We start from the raw sequence: 18,548 nt of genomic DNA, 5'->3' as shown, positions 1-18,548 counted from the left end.
GATGACTGCATTTTTTATAGTTCCCTCGTTTTGGGCAGTGTGCAACTGAGCTCATTCATTGTTTTTCTTCTTTAAGCTTAACCCCCTTTTTTCGGGGAGTGGGCGTGGCTGCGACTTTAATTGGCACATATGACACAAAACCCGGGCGTGACACACTATTTGGAGTAGTTGGGGCATTTGTGGTTAAGGGGCCATAGGAACAGGATGGTAAGGACAAAGTTTCTCTCATATGCATACCCCCATCTCGAGTGTCGCAAAATCCTTGGCGAGAGAGGTCGTCGCTGTAGGCGGCGGCTGAAAATGGCTCCCCGGTTGATCTTTTGGCTGGTAGGCGGCAAAACGCGTCCCTATGCAAATGAGCGAGAATGCGGCTAAGACAATGGGCCAAGCTCAAGTGCTAAGGGTCGCGCAGCTTAAGTTTAATTAGACGCAGGACTTGTGATTTATTTGATTGTCGCCTAGGCAATAGTTCTGGGTTAAGTCACTTACAAGGCCCACACCATTTACCAAAATAGTTTCCAAAGTTTCAATCAATAAATATAGAGTCAAAACTGAAAGTGGGGCCTTCGCGCATATTATATTAGAAAAGTATGCTTTAATAAATTTCGCAAAGCCAACTTCTTAAGAAAATACAGACTATTTTAATTGCTTTTTCTAGATATTCTGTGTGGGGTGCTTTTAAATTTTAATATATGCTGGCTAGCAAGTTACGGATCCTAGCCAGCTTGGGAATCATTATGAATAATAACATCTGTCATTGGAGTGTCTGCCAACCCAAGTCTTTACGCCTGATTCGTTACGCACTTTGTCCAGGTAATATATCAGGCACATTAAACCAGGTGGAGTTGGCCAGGTTCACTGTGAGGGAAGTCCTGGCTACCAAGAAAAAGAAGTCCTGCCACTGTCTGCTGCACAAAACTTGTCACTGGCATTCCGCCGCTGACAGTTGCCGTGCAGCTCTGCTGCCACTGACAGTTGCATTTATTTACCTCCTTTTTGGCCAGGACTCTGGGTCAGAGATGAACTCGGCTTTCAGATTCAGCTGGAGCTAAATATAAGCCACGCATTTGATACGCTGGTAGGAGCGAGCAAAATGAAAATGGTTATGTAAAATTATTTAACTAAACACCTGAAAACTTTCAAGCTAAACGTGGTTGGGAAATGGCTAAAATATGTAAATTATCTGAAAATAATAAGATGCCCTACAAATACATTACATGAGGTAGATAAATACATGCTCCTGAAATTTCTAATTCTCGAATCTTCTTTAGGCCAACAAATAGCTGAAAAAAGTTTTGAATTCTGCACATTTAAATAGATATTCAATAACAATAGCCATTTCTTGAATTAAAACGTCTTAGGTAAGACAATTTACTTTGCCCACATACCCTTTTCTTCTTTATTTAACATATACCACTTATAGTCCGGAGTTCGGACAACGAAAGAAAATACTAAATTTCTCCGTTTACAAAACAAATTATAAATAACGATTTATCATGAGCTGCACTAGCTGTTGCATTGCCAATTGCCCACCTGAATGCGTTCTGAAGTGCCACCCAGTCCTGGCTGTAAGGATTGCCTTGGCCAAGAACTAAATCCCTGAACTGGAGTTTTTTGACTTGTGGAAATAAATTGCCAATGGCAACGACAGTCTGATTTCACCTTTTGTTGCTTGTGTTTCTCATACATACATATTTTTTGGTCCCAGCCAGACATTAGTTGATTCGGCTGTTGCAGCTGTTTCTGTTTTAAATGGATGTACTTCCCGCTTCACTTTAAGGAAACGGAAAATAATATTAAAATTGCACTGCTCGCAATAAATGGGTTTCAAAACGAACTTCAACATAAACTCGGCACATTTGCCGCTAATCTCTTCCCCACAGACGCATTAACAATTTATCTTGCCTTATTTTATGCGAAAAGTTTTCGCCAACTGCGTCAGTGTAACCGCATCTTTCACCTTCTGCCGGCGAAATCGAATCCCCGAAAAGAAAAACATTTGAATTGAAAATCGTGCTGAGCAGAGAAGGAAAATGCCATCGACATGCGCATAATTTCAGCTCACACAGGCAGCACTTTTCTCAAGGGAAATGAGAGTACGTGAATGCGAGAACATGGCGAAGGGATTGGTTGGGGCCCTCGGATATTGTGTCTGAGAGCCTTAGGCAGACCTTTGGGTCCTTTGATAAGAGAAATGTATATTTGGTGGCTTTAGGTGAAAAAGTTCGATCTGCGCTCTGTTGTTCTGATTACAAATGGAGCCGAGACTGATAGGAAAAAGCCAAGAGCACCAGTATTATCTTTTTTCAAATTGCTTTCGAACTGTCTTATATGCGAAAACTAAAAGGATAGAACTTTTCATCAACAAGTCCTCATATTCAATCGATCTGATCATCATATTTTGTAACTTCATATGAATCCATACATAGCAGTCTTTAGTGACATCCATTAACTGTGATGTGTATAATACTAATTTAAAAGGCATTGCGTAAGTGAAGTTGATTTTTTTAATCCTAATACGATTTTTAAAAAAATCTCATGTACAGTTGCTGTGCAATTTTTTGCAGCTGCTAGTTGCCATTGGCTCGAGTTCAGTCCAATTCATTTCAACTTGGTCCCATCAAAGCCAATAAATTCGTAAATAAAATGTGCCAATAAAGGGTTGTCTCTTCCGTCAGCAACGGAAGCAGCAAAACTGAAACTAAAGTTAAATTGAATTAAAATTCAGAGCGCTTAATGTGCCGCAAACATACAGGACACACTCGCCTAGATCCGCTGGCAGTCTTCACATGTCGCAGATTTTTCAATAAACTAAACAATTTACGAAAATTGAAGTTTATCTCAATTGTGCAGCTGCTGTTGACAACGCTCCATACACTCGACGCTTTGTCGCCGAGGACTCAATTTGGCCATAAACTGGCACTCAGAGCTCTGGGCCGGTTGCCACGCCCTAAACTCCAAACCCAAAACCCCAACCCAAACCGATACTATATAGTATATATGAGGCACGATCCGAGTCCTGTGAAGTGGTGCACAAATGCGCTTAGTTGCTTTATTGGTCAAGCTGTTGTGCGTGGATAAAACCCTTTTAGTGCACAATTGCTATAAATTCGCTTGGCCCATTATATTGCTCGTTGGGTGTGGCTTTCGAGGGTGGGAAACGAACTCGGAATTGGTAACGGGGAGACTGGGGCTGGGCACTGGAAAAGGCGACATGAGAACTGGGAACCCTGCTATTTTCGTGTGGGGAATGGAGCAGCAGAGTCCAAGTCGATGATTTCGATTGACGGAAGAGCTTATTTTAATCTCATTTGACAGCCACGAGCAAAGGAACCCGAATAAAGGAAACTATTCTCGAGCCAACAGCTGTTGTGGGACGGGTCATTTGATAAACGGGCATTTGGCCAGGGTTAAAGGGTTAGAATGGCCTGTAGAGTGGAATGACTGGCTCTCGTAATATAATTTGACATGATTAAGTTGGAAAATTTGCATGGACCGGCCTGACACATTTTGATGACCCAAGCATTTGGCGGCACTCGGCAGTTTAGTGTTAGTTTATTGTCCAATCGGGTCGTCTGAGGGTTCATCTTCATCTCGGTCACTCGCGCACATGTCCTGTATATGGCCATAATTAAGATTAAGGTTGGGGCCTTTAATTTGAATTCTTTTGTGTCTTTGCCTAATGGACAGTTGGGCAGCAAAGCACTGAATGAAAACTGAAAATCCTTACCAAGTTAGTAGGATAAGTGGCTGCGGTAAGGGGTTATTTAATTGGATGATTACTGCAAATTGTTTAGCCATGTGGAGAGTAATCATAAAATTATCATGGCCTCCAAATCCCATCATAAATAAATGTATATGGACGGTCAGAAGTAAATTTAAGTTTGTGTAAATGGATATGGATTAAATAAACATGCTGCGAGGGTGTTTTAGCGCCTTTTTCAATGTAATGAGTCCGAAAAGTGCACATTCTTAGTTTACACCAAGTTTATGGACTTAGATGAGTCCTATAAGTAAGGGTACTGAGAAAGAATGGGCTTTCATTCCTTGAATTGATGATTCAATGAAGAACGGAAAAAGAATACGGTAAACTTTCGATTTTTTCAACCAGCTGAGCAGCTTAATTGCATTCGTGTGTCGGAAGAGCCAGAGCCAGGAAAAATGGGAAGAAAGGCAAATAAACCGTGGACGGAGACGACGATGAGGTGGAAGAGGAGGAGGAGGAGCTGCTGGGAAAATTCATTATGGACCGGCGCCTCGACTTAGTGGTAACTGTACGTATGGCAGGCATCTTAGCCAACTGGGCTATAGCCAAGCCAATCCACTTCAGCACCTCGGGCTTGTGTTGCGGTTTGGCGCTTGTTAATTTTGCAGTGAAAATTGCTTTGGTATTTACAGTGCACTTGGCCAAAGGCGCATTACGCGCATGCCTCAAGGTCCTCGGCTGAGAGTCCTGTACTGAGGGCTCTGGAGCTGCTGCTCGACTCCCAGGATGTTTGCTCTATGCCATTTTCCCTAATCCCCCCCTTTTCCCTGCAATCGACAGCTGTTAAACATTTTCACGTGCAGTCAGCAGCCTTGATGCTTGATTGTATTTGCCCTCTCGTCCTGCTCGACTTCCAACTGAGCCATTCAGTCAGTCAGTCATCTGCACGAACTAATCAAGACAGCCACTTAATGCCACAAAGTATGCTACTCGAATTTGTGTAACCCACTTATCTTTAAACTAATTTGTTTCCAAGCTTGGATTGCCTTCTTCTCTCACAGGACTTATCAGCCCAGGGCTGGTGTTGGAGTTTCTTTATGGCTGGGGCATTACATTTTCAGCCACGAAGCGACCGTAAAACAATGCCGCATAAAAAAGTGACCCCTACTTTTTGCCATCTCCATCGCTCAACACGCGAAAGTACTCAAAGCGAATAAAACAAAAGTAACTATAATAAATGTTTGCAAATAAATTGCGAGCTGCTAAAAACGCACAGTCATGCACACAAAGGAGAACGGAATTCGTTTTTCCCCAATTTTTGTTGCCTTGACATTAAAAAAGTTTAAGCGCTCTGCTTTATTCGTCTTCAGATGAGGGACAAAATCAGTTTTATGTCGAGGAATTTCTGAAATTTTGTGACTGATGACAGTAAGAAATGGAAATATTTTGTCCGTTTCCTCCGGGCACTTTGAATGGTCAAATGGAAGGTGGGACAGATGTTCAAGCTATATCTGAATGGCTGCCAGTTGTATTGTGCATAAGAATGTAAATCAGCATCAATTTTTTGCCCAGATTTTATAGACTTTAAGGAAATTAGAAGAAAAGTGAGAACGAACGTTTATTTACATTTTAAGTTGTAAAATTGCTTTATACTCGTATGTAACTTTAATTTATTTTGCATGCTAATGCATCAACTATTTTCAATACAGCTTCACAATTTGAAGAGCCCATAATATAAAACAGATCGAATGTGAAAATAGATTTTCCCAGCACTCAGTGTCTTATGGAAAGTTAATTACTGAGACAACCTATTGGCACAAGCTATCGTCTTTTACCTGGGGCTTGCAAAAACAATTATATTCATCGGCGGTCGTTAGAAGATCATCAAGATAGAATTTAATATTACGATCCTGTGCATTTCGTGTCTTGTTCCTTTTTGCCAAACGCTTTACAAAATCTTTGCAAAAACGATTTCGCATATTCTCTCGCATGACATGCATGCTCATACGACGTTCTGCAATGATAAATAGAGGTTTGTTATCATAATTAGGAATATAGGTGTCAAACTTACTGGTTGAATAGTTCATATACACCTTCTCCACATTCTTATCCCTCATTGCCTTGTCATATACCAGAATCGTACGCTGCAAACGCGGTGTCAATCGCTTTGGCAAGGTAAACTCTAAGTCGTTTATGTTTTCTATATAGGGTCCCGGATAAGGCACTTTGGAATAAGTATTTCCCTTTCGGAACTCATGTCGCCGGTCGTTTATGAAGGATCGCTTCATGGCAATGGCTGCTCGCACACGGCCGTTATGAAAGCGATAGCCAAAGGTACTAGAAAGGTCCTCGATCTTTCTTAGTAAGCTGCAAATAAGACACAACAACAATTAGAGTGTGGAAAGAAAAACGATTTTGAAAGACTTACTCAGATTCCCTTAATGCATAAATGCCTGGTAGCATATGTTCCTTGCGCATTCTGTGGACCTTTCTGTAAAGCGAACTGAGCATATCTTCCACATACTGTATTCGGAGCGACTTCATGCCCTGGAAGTCCTGGAAGTACTGGCGAGTCATCCATCCGCGGAACAGCGCCTGGATCTTGGTGGCCATATCGTGGTGATACTGGATGATCCTCTGCTGTAACAGCTGCTGCATAAAGGAGAACTTTGAGTGGCGCACCCAGAAGCCACGCCACCACTTGCTAATGGTGGTGGCAGCATCGATCTGCCTTTTACGATTCCTTCTGGCCAAGAATCCCCTCACTTGACACTGAATAGTCCTTGCAGCGTTAAACTGCTTGTAATCCAAAAGGGCAAGTTTTAGTCGGCTAGATTGACCGAAGTACGAATCCTGACTAGTATTGGACTCCAACCAGAAATCGCTGAAATTGTCCGTGTTCTGATGGCTTCCAGAACTGAAATCGCTCATGTGCTGAGAAAAGTGTTTAGAGCCTCGCACCACCGAAGGACATTGTAGGAACATGGTCAAGTCGTATTCTTGCGTATGTTTTTGTGTATACCTGTATTGATGTAATGTGCTATACTTGTATGTAGTTCAATTGAATTCAAAAAAGTTTTTGATAGAAATTTCTAGGGAAGACCTTTACGAAAAATAAACTTAGCGTTTACCATAAAATACACAAGATAATCTTGTCAACTAATCGCGAATAACGCTGATTCTGCAGAATTATTGGTCTTATTCTGACGTGATACTGTACTCAGCATGGGTACGATGATAAGTACTAAGTTCTCCCTCTGCTGCGCCACTTAGCACACATCTCTTGACTGCTTACTGGTTTCTGGTTGGATATAGGCACCGCCCTCTCTGCCTTCATCACACGGACCGCATTCCGCTTTTTCCCGCAGAACCCAACAAATATGGGGCAGGAGCTCCACACAGAGCCGCAGTCAACCTGTCAGTCAACCTGTCAGTCAGCCAGGAATCCATGAATACGTGGCGGAGAGTCTCCTTTCGAACGCACTTGCAGCTTAAAGGATTTACATTGAATACTGAATGCTGATACTTCATATCAGTTTAGTTTTCCCTCGCTTTCCCTAAAAAAAATCGAAAAAGAATGGAGGGCGCAGTGAAAATCTTCGATTTCCATAAGTGAATTTTCCTCGACGCACACAGGCATGTCAACTAGGCAACCGAGCCACCCGGGCGCCTTACACACATGTGTGCCACTGTCCCTGTTCTCGGCAGTCGAAAACGAAATGGTGTCATGTACGAAATGTGAAAATCGTGTTGTACAATTTCATGGCTTGGCTTTTGCCAATTTCCCATGTAAAGTCAGTCGGCTTTTCGTGTGGCGCCAAAGTCGAAATTCCCTGCTCCCTGCCCTTTGCACATGCCACATCCCCGTTTGCGGTGGCAACTGCGCGTATTTGGTTTGCTAATGGGCAACTTTGGATTTTCAAATCAGTTGGAAAATGCACTGTGCGTGTGTATTGTTTTTCGCAATACTCCAAAATCCATTGCAGCTTAAAGCGTCCATCAATGATTTAGAACCGTAGGATTCTCCGAGTCGAAGACAGTAAATCCTCGGCTGGGATATTGAATTTGATGATGATTGGAGTTGTCAAGATTTGAGACTTTTACGAAAGCGGAAAAGGAAGCCACAAATATAACAGGATTAAATAAATTCTGTACAGTCCGCACTATAGGAAATACAAATAAATTACAATTAATTCAAAAATTAAACAATGCCACAAGAAGTTATTATTTTAGAATTTTTATACAAAAAATAAAATTATATTTATAATATTTAAAAAAATGTAATTAAATGTTTTATGCAGAACCAGAGAGCTTACCAGATTACATGATTATAAGGTGTAGATAAATGGTAAAGAAAATGCAGTCGTAGCGAAATTTAAATTACAATGAATTCAAATATTTCTAAGCTTAAAACTGGATCTAATTCTATTCCCCCTCTGCTCATCAATTTTTTAGGTTAATTCGGAAGCCGAATCCAGTTCAATCATCATCCAGCAACATTGTGGAATTCCCAAGCAGGAAAAGGAAAAGCTGGGAGTGAGCCGAAGTCATATAAAATACATAGCAGCAAAGTGGAAAAATTGTGGAAAGCAGGAAATGAATATGCAAAAAAGAGCAGAAGGGATATGAAAAATGCAAATAGCCAAATCGAGTTCAATGAGAAATGCAGCTAACCCTAAGCCGAGCGTATTTACACAATTTCACATGCAAGGCAACAGCAGTGGCATTCAGGTAGTTCGGGGCACACAGGACCTGGTCACAGTACGAATACAAATGCGACTCACTGTGCAGATTGCTAATTGTGGCTGACTGGTAAACCGAAGAAAGCAAGAGCGCCGAATGAAAAATGCATTAAATGCAACCACAAAATAGAGCAAAAAGTAAAACCAATCAAACGACAAAAAAGGGGAAATTGCACATACTGAGCGCAGAGCAAAACAAAAGGATGACAAAACCAGTTAGCGAATATAAAAATTGATTTCTGCGGTCTGGATATAGCGGATATTGCTCATATATGTACGTCAATCGGTTGCGAAGGGCAGCGTGACATATAAAATTGGCTGATTTATAAATAAACAATCATATTTGTTGGCAAAAGGACATAAAATGCAAAAGCCAGCGCTTAAACTGCGTAGACTCTTCATCATTACCGCAGTTTACATAGCCAGTTTGCCAGGTAAGTTTGTTAAATGCGAAAAGCAAACACTGTCACGCCCTCATCACCTTTTACTATTTGACCACACTCGAGCTTTAATTTAAATGTCCCAGCGCACACAGTTGGCCTGAAATATTAATCGAAAATTATGGCCATGGGGAATGCTGTTTTCAAACTGGGCAAGCAATTTGCCACCCACTGTTTTACTGCTCTCCCACATCATTTGCGGTTCAATTATGTTTGCGGTTACTATTTGTGAAAACGTTTCAACCCCGGAAGTGAACTTTCTTCTTTTCGTTTCGGAAAAACGCCATGACAAATCGAATTAGGCACCAAAAAGTGCCGAATAAAACATACATATTATGGCAATTTGTTGCTGCTTCTATGAAATATCTTTACTTCAAATGAAATCAAATATCAGATTGCTACAGTTCTAGTAAGGCCTCATTGTAAATTCTAGAAACAAACGCATTATGCATTATGCTACTAACAAGGCAGTTGTTTGAATTTCCGCTGCGTTAAATGAATTTAATATGGGACTGTAATTTAAGCTTCACTGACTAATATTTGTTAGGTATTATGTTCAACTTCTGCCTTCTAAGCACAATGAACTATCCATTTATACCCGGCTAATTTCCCTTGATAAGTTGACGGCCGTTGTTCCATTGGCTCGCTGTGTATCCCACAATTCCTTTTGCCCGTCAAAGTTCCCCAATATAAAACGGCCTTTTACGAGTATTAATAATTTTGCTGGATTTTAATTTAATATTGGTGCCTGACTGCAGCTTACATTCAGCTGTTTGTTTGTCACTCTTGACGTTCCCCACCAAATGCAATATGATTCGGATTTCATTTCAGTTTTCCGGCTTTATTCAGGATTTTTTCCAGTCATCTCTGTCTGACACTCCGGGCAAAATAGCTGCTGCAATGAGTTGTCGCTTTGTCTGCATTTCCGGCAGCTTTAATTTCGTTTCATATTCCTTTGGCTTGTCGACATTCCCTCCTACTCGGCCCGCCATTCATTGTGAGATTGGGGCATAATAAAGTTGTAAAAGAGGCGCTCATAAATCCCAGGCATTTTATATTAAAAACTGAAAGATTCGAGCAGCGCAGTAAGATGTACTTGGGAAGCCGCCTTTAAAGGCACGGAAGCGGCTGTCGATGCAGAGCAATTCATCACAGCAACTTCCGGTTCCGGTCTGGGCTAGATCTGCACTCCTTGCTTGCTCTTAATTCGGGCTAGTCACACGCCTCCCCCTCCTCCAGTTCGTACTAACTGCCATTTGGCAAAGAGACGTGTGCCATCGCCCACCCGTCTGGTGCAAACCACTCGTATTCCATCGAAACAAAGGGGAAACGGCGACAGGACCTGCTAAAAACTTCCAATCACGTCTCGCGGATCCTTACTAGACACGCATTTCAATGGCCAACATTGGGGCGGGCTTCCAAAAAGAGAGTGTCTGGTCGTGGAGCATATTAAAAAAATAATAAAAGGCCCACAAGCGCGAGATTCGTTTGATACCCTGTTTCTAGCTTTTACTTGAATGAGATCGTTAAGAAAAAATTATTTTTATATTTTTTGGTTGTACGGACAGCTTGGGTCATTTATAATAATAAATGTAATAAAGCTATTAATTTTTGGAATGAACGTTCATCCTCGTAAACCCATAACTTTTGATGGGCATTATATTATTTAATAATTTATTTTATAACCTTTTTCATAGAACTACGTTTTTATCATTATTTAATATGAAAAATTCTTTCAAAGATATTTATAATTTTTTTATATGTTCACCAACTATTGAACAACATCTCGCATTTCAGTTCACTTCTAGTCCCTTTGCAACAGAAATGGCTTATTATTTCTTATATTTTTGTATAGCGTTTTGCTGCCGCCCACTCGGGAAACCAGCAACGGACCGTCGGGCAATTTTCAGTGCTAAACTTTTGACACCCGCACATAACACTCACATATACACACGTCCGCCGGCCCACACACACTTGTTGTTGTGACACGCACGCGATGCATGTGGCGTCTGCCGGAAATGCCAAGCTCAACGTCCAAGAGCAGGAACAACAAAGCCAGGAATCAACTGTTGGCATGTTGATGTTGACGCTTTGCCTCTGCCCCACTCCCACTACCTCCCATCATCCAACGTCCACTGGCAAGCGCCACCCACCGATTCTGGCACGCTTAGCTGACATTTTTGCCAGCGTAATCACGATTAAACTGTCAACGGCATACTAATTAGATTTTTATTTTTATTGCGCCATGACAACGCCGCGTGACGTTGCCGCGTCCTTCCGCGTCCTGCCGCTAACCAACCCCCACCCATCGCCTCCAAGTGGGCGGTCCCTGCTTAGCTGCTCTTTTTATGCCCTAGCAAAGGGTATTGTAATGTTAATCTGATATATATGGCTATTTAGCACCTGTTTATGCATTTTTTATCTTAGATGCAAAGGCATCTTGTTGTCAAGAGCATTCCAAATACAGGAAGTTCTGTATGAGAATATTTGGCATCATAAATACATAAATACAATACATAATATACACCTTTGCTTCAAACTATTTAAAAGAAGATATATGCTAACATTTTTAAGTAAAGGTCTTAAAGGTCTTGCAATACATAATAAACACCTTTGCTTCAAACTATTTAAAAGAAGATATATGCTCACATTTTTAAGTAAAGGTCTTTTATGCGTACATCTGACTCTATAGGTCGACAAGTCAATATTATTCTATTATTGCCAGGGTATGTAAGTTTCGGGTTTTGAAAGTTGGTTCTTCTTATTTTTTCCTCTTTTTGTGAGGCTGTCGTTCTGAGAGAAGCGCGTGCCTCGCATGACCAAGTGACAGAGCAGACGATGGGTGGTGGGTGGTGACCCCGACTGATGGACCTGTCGGGAGGGGGACCTAAATCCAGACCCTTGGCCAGGCACTTTGTGGCGCCTGCTACTTTGTGATTTATGTCTTATCATATTTATGAAAATTATTGTTATTGATGGCATTCAATATTAAGTGAGCGGGAAAAAACAAGCCACGGCAACCAATTCACTTTGATTGATTGAAAGATGGAACGTAACATATTCGTAATTGATTTAAAATGTGTGGCTTCCCTTGGGCATATTAAGTAGGTCAGATGCCAGAAATGCTTATCTCTAAAAATAGCTTTAATATAAAGATTCTTTAAGCACGAACTTCATTTATAAAATGTATTTCTTGAGCATAGTAATTACACTTTTGTTATCAACGCAATTAAAAGAGAGAAAATATGATCGATTAAGTGTCAAAGTTCTTTGAAATGCGAAACCCAAATAAGGCATTATTATTCAAACAATTGCTTCATATTTCTGTGGCAAGTCGCATATCACATGCTCCAAGTAGTCCGTAATTGTGCTTGAGTTGTAAAGAAACTGCCTGGCTAAGTTCCACGTCCTCCTTAAATTTCAGGACCTCCTCTTTGAATTATTTTTTCCTGCTCTCATTTGGCACTACATTTTCTAAGGGCAGCGCCCTTCCTCTGGCGGGAAGGCTTTTTGTTTGGTTTGTTTGTTAGGGTCTATTACTTCCAAGCTGTTAAATGCGTCATCAAGAAATCCCCCAAGCTGAATTCCAACTTTAATTCATACACCTGTGAACAGGCGACTACCCTGCCACGCCCCTCTTTCTCGACGCCTTTGCTTTGTTTACATTTTTTCAGATTTATTTTCATTAAGTTCCCGTACAGGAAGAGAAATGCTTTATTGTTGCTGCTGGCTGGTGTTGTTGGTTCACTGGACCAAGCGCTAATGCGGCCAGACAATTGGGGCGTGGCTTGGCTGTTAAAAACAAAGGCCAATACGAACAAAAATGGAATACATATATACTTGGTATATACAATAGCAGGAGGTAAATTTAATGAAAGTGCGCAAATTATTCAGGCCACAGTACCACCATGGTTATTGTTGATCTGCCAATTATGAAAGCGGAAATGTTTTTCCTTACAATATAAAATAATTATTGGTTTTGCCAGAAAATTAAGGTTTTCGCATAACCTATTGGTCATTTTAGAAGTTTTATTTTTAAATTATTTTAAATTAATTTAATTTCTTTATAGTACTATTAGTCTGACCCGCATAATCGTGGGATGGACTCATGAAGCCAATAATAGAATCGTATGTTGTATTGGTCACCTGGATAATTCTTGGCATGGAATCTGTGCTTTCCTTTCCCATTTATATTTATACTTCCAAGTACAGTACGGAACGCAACACCATTATTATGATCGTAGGTTACTGGCAGAGAGTCGCTAACTGGCTTATAAGATTTATTCAAAAGGTTATATTGCTAGTAAAATGATAGCTAATTCAATTTAAAAAACAGCTCAAAGTGATGAATTACTTACATAATCCCACCAATTAACAGGTTTATTACAGACATTTCCGATTGTAACAGAAAGACGCCATATCAAAACAACCTTAAGAGCAAATATGCGCCTCATATTCAATTCGACAAGACGGATTGAAAATAAATGCGATTGTTTCAATGGCACTTTCTTTATTTATAATCCCCGATAAGAAACAAGCAACTAAAATAACTTTCAAAGAAAATTATGCAGCTTATGTTTACATATCGATATTTTTGTTGAAAAAATGTGTCAGTATCAGTAGATAGATTTGTTTTGCAAAATATTAAAAAAAAATATATAAAACCATTATTTTACAAATATACATATTTCTATGAATGACTTTATAAGTAAATATTTTACTTTTTCAATAATACAATACATGGTTAAATTTGATTGATTCGGTATACGAAGTATACTTTAAGCCAATTTAAAAAATAAAAATTCATAAATTTTTCGCTATAATACCGCAGAAATAGTTACGCATAACCAAGGACGATTCTTCAATATAAAACAAAATCAACCACTAAAAAATTTTTGTAATTTAAGAAACATTTTTCTAGTACGCAGCGCCAAACTTTATTCAGACGCAAGTTGAGGCCTCCAATGAAAGTAATAGCCCTTATCACCAACCTCATAATCGTGGCGCGTCATATGTGGCCAATGTGACTCATGAAAATTAATATATATATACACATTTTCGCATTCGTGGACTGATGCCTGAGTTTTCGACCGGGCTGTCAAACAAAGCCATAGAACGTGTTCCATGAATTTCACATTGCATATTCATAGCTCTGGAATTATTTTGAATAATGGTAATTCCATTTCGAGCGGCGGGTGTTCCTGGCAGCTTTAAGTCATCCAAACTTCAGCGGACGCCCGGTTTATCATAATTCCGCTTTAAATAGAACTATTTAAATTGGATGATGAATGCAATTCATAAAACTGCATATTTGAACGGCAGAATTATATCTCATAATCGGGTAAAATCGAAGACTAAATATACTTTTTTAAGACTTAGAAACAAAGTATTCCCTAAGAAAGTCACATTTAAGATGCAAATCCTGCAGTATAATAGAAAATATTTTTATTTTAATGCAACAAAACTATGATTTCGTCTCTATTATTTTTCAAATAGTCTTGGGACTCTTGCTAAGAAAGAAAGAAATAGTCCTTCGATCATTACCAAAGTGAAAGCAACGGAAGTAAATTTTGTTTTTAATTATTATCTATTTATTTTTAATTATATCTAAGGCAGCACTATTATATAGTGATCCGTTCTCAGTAGTGTATGAAAATGACGCTACATTATTTTGCTTACTTTCACAAAAGGGTCTCATGGACTTTAATAAAAAATGGACCACCACCCCTTCATCGTTTTCCTTATATTTTTTTCTTCCTATTATTTTTTTATGATTTCACACAATGAACGCACTTGGCGCACATTAAATAAACCCGCAAGAAGCATTTATCAAATTTCCCTCTTTATAAATGCGTTTTTTTTTCTTTTGGTCTACGACCGTGTAGTGCCAGCGTTCTTTTTGCTTTCTGGGTGTATTTTTGAAACATTTACAAAACGGCAGGTGGGCAGGCGGCCAATGGGCAACAGGCGCGAGTTCCTGGGAGATCCTGAAACTGGAAGGTCCTGAAAATGGCAGGTGGTAGCTTAATGTACGCCTAATGACAGCGATGAAGATGCCAAAATGATAAACAGCAACAAAAACAATGACAATGCGACAAGGCAGAATCGCAAACAAACAGAAAATAGAAAATGTGTTTGGTCATTAGTGCTTTAAAGAAATTTGAAAGTTAAGGTTTCCGTGGATGCTTAGGAGAAATATGAGTTTAAATTGAGCTTCTTAAGTAGGTATACTAGAGGTTTCCGTGGATGCTTAGGAGAAATATGAGTTTAAATTGAGCTTCTTAAGTAGGTATACTAGAAAAGACATTTATAAACGTGGGGTTAAATATTAGTGAAGTAAAATATATTTATATTTAAAAATTCTACAAATCAACTACTTTTAAGTATTTTATCTGTGTTGCAATCTTGATAGATGTACATTAAAACATCGTGTTCTTTTTAACAATAAAAATGCTTGCACTCATTTTTAAAGGAAGGCAATAAGAAGATATTTCATTCAAATGCAAGATGATTCATCACTTGACTGACCTCGTGGTCGGTAATCATTAGTATTCGACTCCTTTTTTCCTGGGCGCACTTTAAATGTCAATTAGATGTCAAATGTTTGGCCCGATGGAAGTAAGGAAGATGCCGTCGTGGAAAAAGTTTTGTGCATTTAGCTCCGGGCAAGAGCACAATGTCGAAATAATAATAATTTATAACTATCAGTGTCATAAGTTCATGACATGCTCATCAATCAAGGCATGGGACAGCTCAACAACATCGGCCCTTTCGTGAAGGTCTCCTTTCTATATCAAGTTCCGTCTGTGGACAAAAGGACGTTGGCTGTCCGAGGGTTTTCCGCCTCCGTGAAAACTTTTGCAGACCCACTCATAATTTCGTGTTGCATACTTTCGCGCTACAATTGACAGCATTTGCGTGGCTGTCTGTTTGTGCGTGCTGACGCCTTCAAGTGTTTGGCAAACTTGGCGAAATGTTGCTGAAAACTTATTTCGATTTAACATGAGAAACTTTGACGCGCTACACGAATTTCGGCGTGTCCCTTCGAAGCAAAATAATGACTGATCATCCGAGAGCTGATTGAATTTTGTGTCAATATCCGGTGGAAATTTATTAAAGGAATAATTAATTGCTAAATAGATAATCGAATAGTGAAAGGTTAGCATATACCAATAATAGCACTTAATTAGAACATAATTATAAAATTGTGATTTTATAGTTTGGCTAATAAATATCTAATTAAAATAATATATTTGATGTTGGCATTGCCACAAAAGTTAAGCGAAGAGATACATTTAAAGTGTCCAGGTGAATATATCCGGATTGAACATTGAGTTTCACATCTGTTAACTTATTTTTGCCTTTTTTATTTCGTTTTCGTTGTTGTCTACCTTCAATTCTGCTTTCACATATTTCAGTTTGCCCTTTTTTCGCAGCTTATTCAAATTAAGTCAATTTTGGTTAAATTTCCGTTCACTTCGCCTTGTCTTTCGTGGCATTTCCTTTTTGTGGACCTGCCGTTGGCGCAATGGGACCTCCTTTGGGCTGGCCTTAATCCTGGCCAAGAGCACCGGCAACATCAGCCGCAACAGCAGCAAAAGCGGAATGTGTCGGCCCAGAAAGCCAATTTAAAAATGCCAACAATGATTTATGCCGCCACCTTCCTTCGCTTTTCGCTCCTTTTTTGCCCAACTGAGGGACACACGCGGTATGCAATAATTTAAATAGCCGCTTCATTCGGCTTTAACTTATGCAATTAACCCACATACTTAACCCCATGCTGCCAGGGTGCGTTGTGACTAATAAAACTAAATGACTTAATGTCCCGCTCACATCCTTTTTGCCAACTTGCGTGCCTTTAAAGGTCGTGTTATCCGCAAAAGCAATAACAGCAATTGCGCCATGTAGAGCCTAACTTAAGCTAGTGCTAACGTCTCTATTTGAATTTTAACCGCTCGAAGTTCCCGGCAAAAAGTCATTGACTTCCGGTCTGGTTTGTGCTGCTAGTGTTAGTGCGTGTGTGTGTTTTAACAACATTTGCTGCAAAAGGCACAATTAAAGAACACGACCCACGGACACGACAACAACAAAGTGCAGCTACATAAATGACAATAACAAGGAAATAACAGGGCGAGGGGGAAAAGGAAAAATTGTAGAGTAAGTGAGCATAGAATACCCTTGCTAAAAGTTTAATACACTGATATGGCCAAAATTATTCACTGCCTGTGAATTGCGATTCAAAGTTATAGTAACAATTTCCACGAAACTTATACTAGATAAACTACATTGAACTTAAATACTCGAGATGTGAAATTATTTATTTATTGTGTCATTTATTTTGTTAAATCCAATATACACTTACCTAAAAAATCGGACTAACAAAATATAAGTAACCGTTTTTTAACTCTCCTGGGCAAGTCCAAATCCATGTCCTTGCCGATGAACTCTTTTAGCGGCAATAGAAAACATCAGCGACAACAATGACGACTCGACAGCAGCCAGGACTCGTGATGTTGGCCCTGCGGACGTAGTTCCTTGTTGGTGGCTGGTTGCTAGCTGGTGATTGCCGTTGGATGGGTGGTTGAGTGGCAGTTGCGAAATGACATTATAAGCATATGTGTCGGGTCTAGGAAGTTCTGGGCAGGAAGAGAGGTAGGGGTACCTACTGATCCTGAAGTGCGCGGTGCGAGCCAGCTCCCTGCTAGGCAAATGTGTGTAATATTACGGGTAATGTATTCAGTTCTCCCTCTTATGGATACTATCTTGATTCCTGATCCCAAACAGGGCCGCCTGACAAGTGGGGAACCCTGTGCCCACGGATGGTTTAATGGTAGAAACCTCTTCTCGCCCTCTATCCCTTTAAAAACATTCGCCAGAATTTGTTTGTATTTTGATAACTATTTTGCCGCAGACACATGGTAAACAATTGCTGGCTGGCCGAAAATTCAGCAACTGCAGTTTGTTTCATGGGTGTTTGTTTTCCTTCAGGTGCCAACGGCATGATTAAAAATGGTTAGCCTAAAATATTCCATTACGCTGTGTAACTGTGGAATATTTTCACAGCGGTGTCTGCAATATTTTGCAAATGTTGTGCTAGGCATTTCAAATATAAACGCATGTCGAATATTTACATCTGGAAAATAGTCGTTTATATAATACTGACTGACTGAATTTTATTGTGGCTGGAGGGTTACATTGGCTAAAATATAGTTCCAAGCTAGATATGTTACTTTAAAAGGAAGGTATTTCGTAATTAAACAAATATATAATCTTAATTTGAAGGTGCCATCAAGACTGAAATTACCTAAATACACACTTAAAAACAGAAAAGCAGAATTTTTGACAGCTCCCGTACTAATTTCACACAATACATCTGACACCGTAACCAGTCGGTTAATTAATTACACATAATTAATAAACTTAAGCAATCTTGTGCGGCACTTTACAAATAAATCACTCGTCTCAAAGTGCCGCCTCGGAAATTTAATTACACTTTCATCAGCTAATCACACAATTTGCACCGCCACCCAAGAAGGGCTTTAAGAAGCAATCGCCAAGACACAAGCGGCAACACTCGTAAAAGATGCCATAAATTTGCCCAGGATACGTCACTTGCTCCGGCTTCACTTTGCACTTGATGGGAGACAGGTCCCCCAGATC

The 18,548-nt window shown here is 39.8% G+C and overlaps 2 protein-coding genes across 2 annotated transcripts in view; one reads left to right on the top strand and one right to left on the bottom strand.

The window, feature by feature from the left end:
- The window catches only part of LOC6613652, a 62,401-nt gene that overhangs the window by 18,731 nt on the left and 25,122 nt on the right, over window positions 1-18,548 (top strand). The window contains exon 2 of the mRNA XM_002038086.2: window positions 8,162-8,882. Within this exon, the coding sequence (XP_002038122.1) occupies window positions 8,813-8,882 (70 nt within the window). The 5' untranslated portion in view covers window positions 8,162-8,812. The remainder of the gene's footprint in view (window positions 1-8,161; window positions 8,883-18,548) is intronic.
- Window positions 5,350-6,691, bottom strand: LOC6613655. The gene is made up of 3 exons (XM_032719461.1): window positions 6,135-6,691; window positions 5,778-6,073; window positions 5,350-5,720 (listed from the first exon to the last, which is right to left on the bottom strand). The coding sequence occupies exons 1-3, from the start codon at window positions 6,689-6,691 to the stop codon at window positions 5,515-5,517; spliced, it is 1,059 nt and encodes a 352-aa protein (XP_032575352.1). The 3' UTR covers window positions 5,350-5,514.

Source organism: Drosophila sechellia, chromosome 2L, assembly GCF_004382195.2.
Source record: "Drosophila sechellia strain sech25 chromosome 2L, ASM438219v1, whole genome shotgun sequence".
Taxonomy (NCBI): domain Eukaryota; kingdom Metazoa; phylum Arthropoda; class Insecta; order Diptera; family Drosophilidae; genus Drosophila; species Drosophila sechellia.
This window is presented reverse-complemented; position numbering and strand designations above follow the sequence as displayed.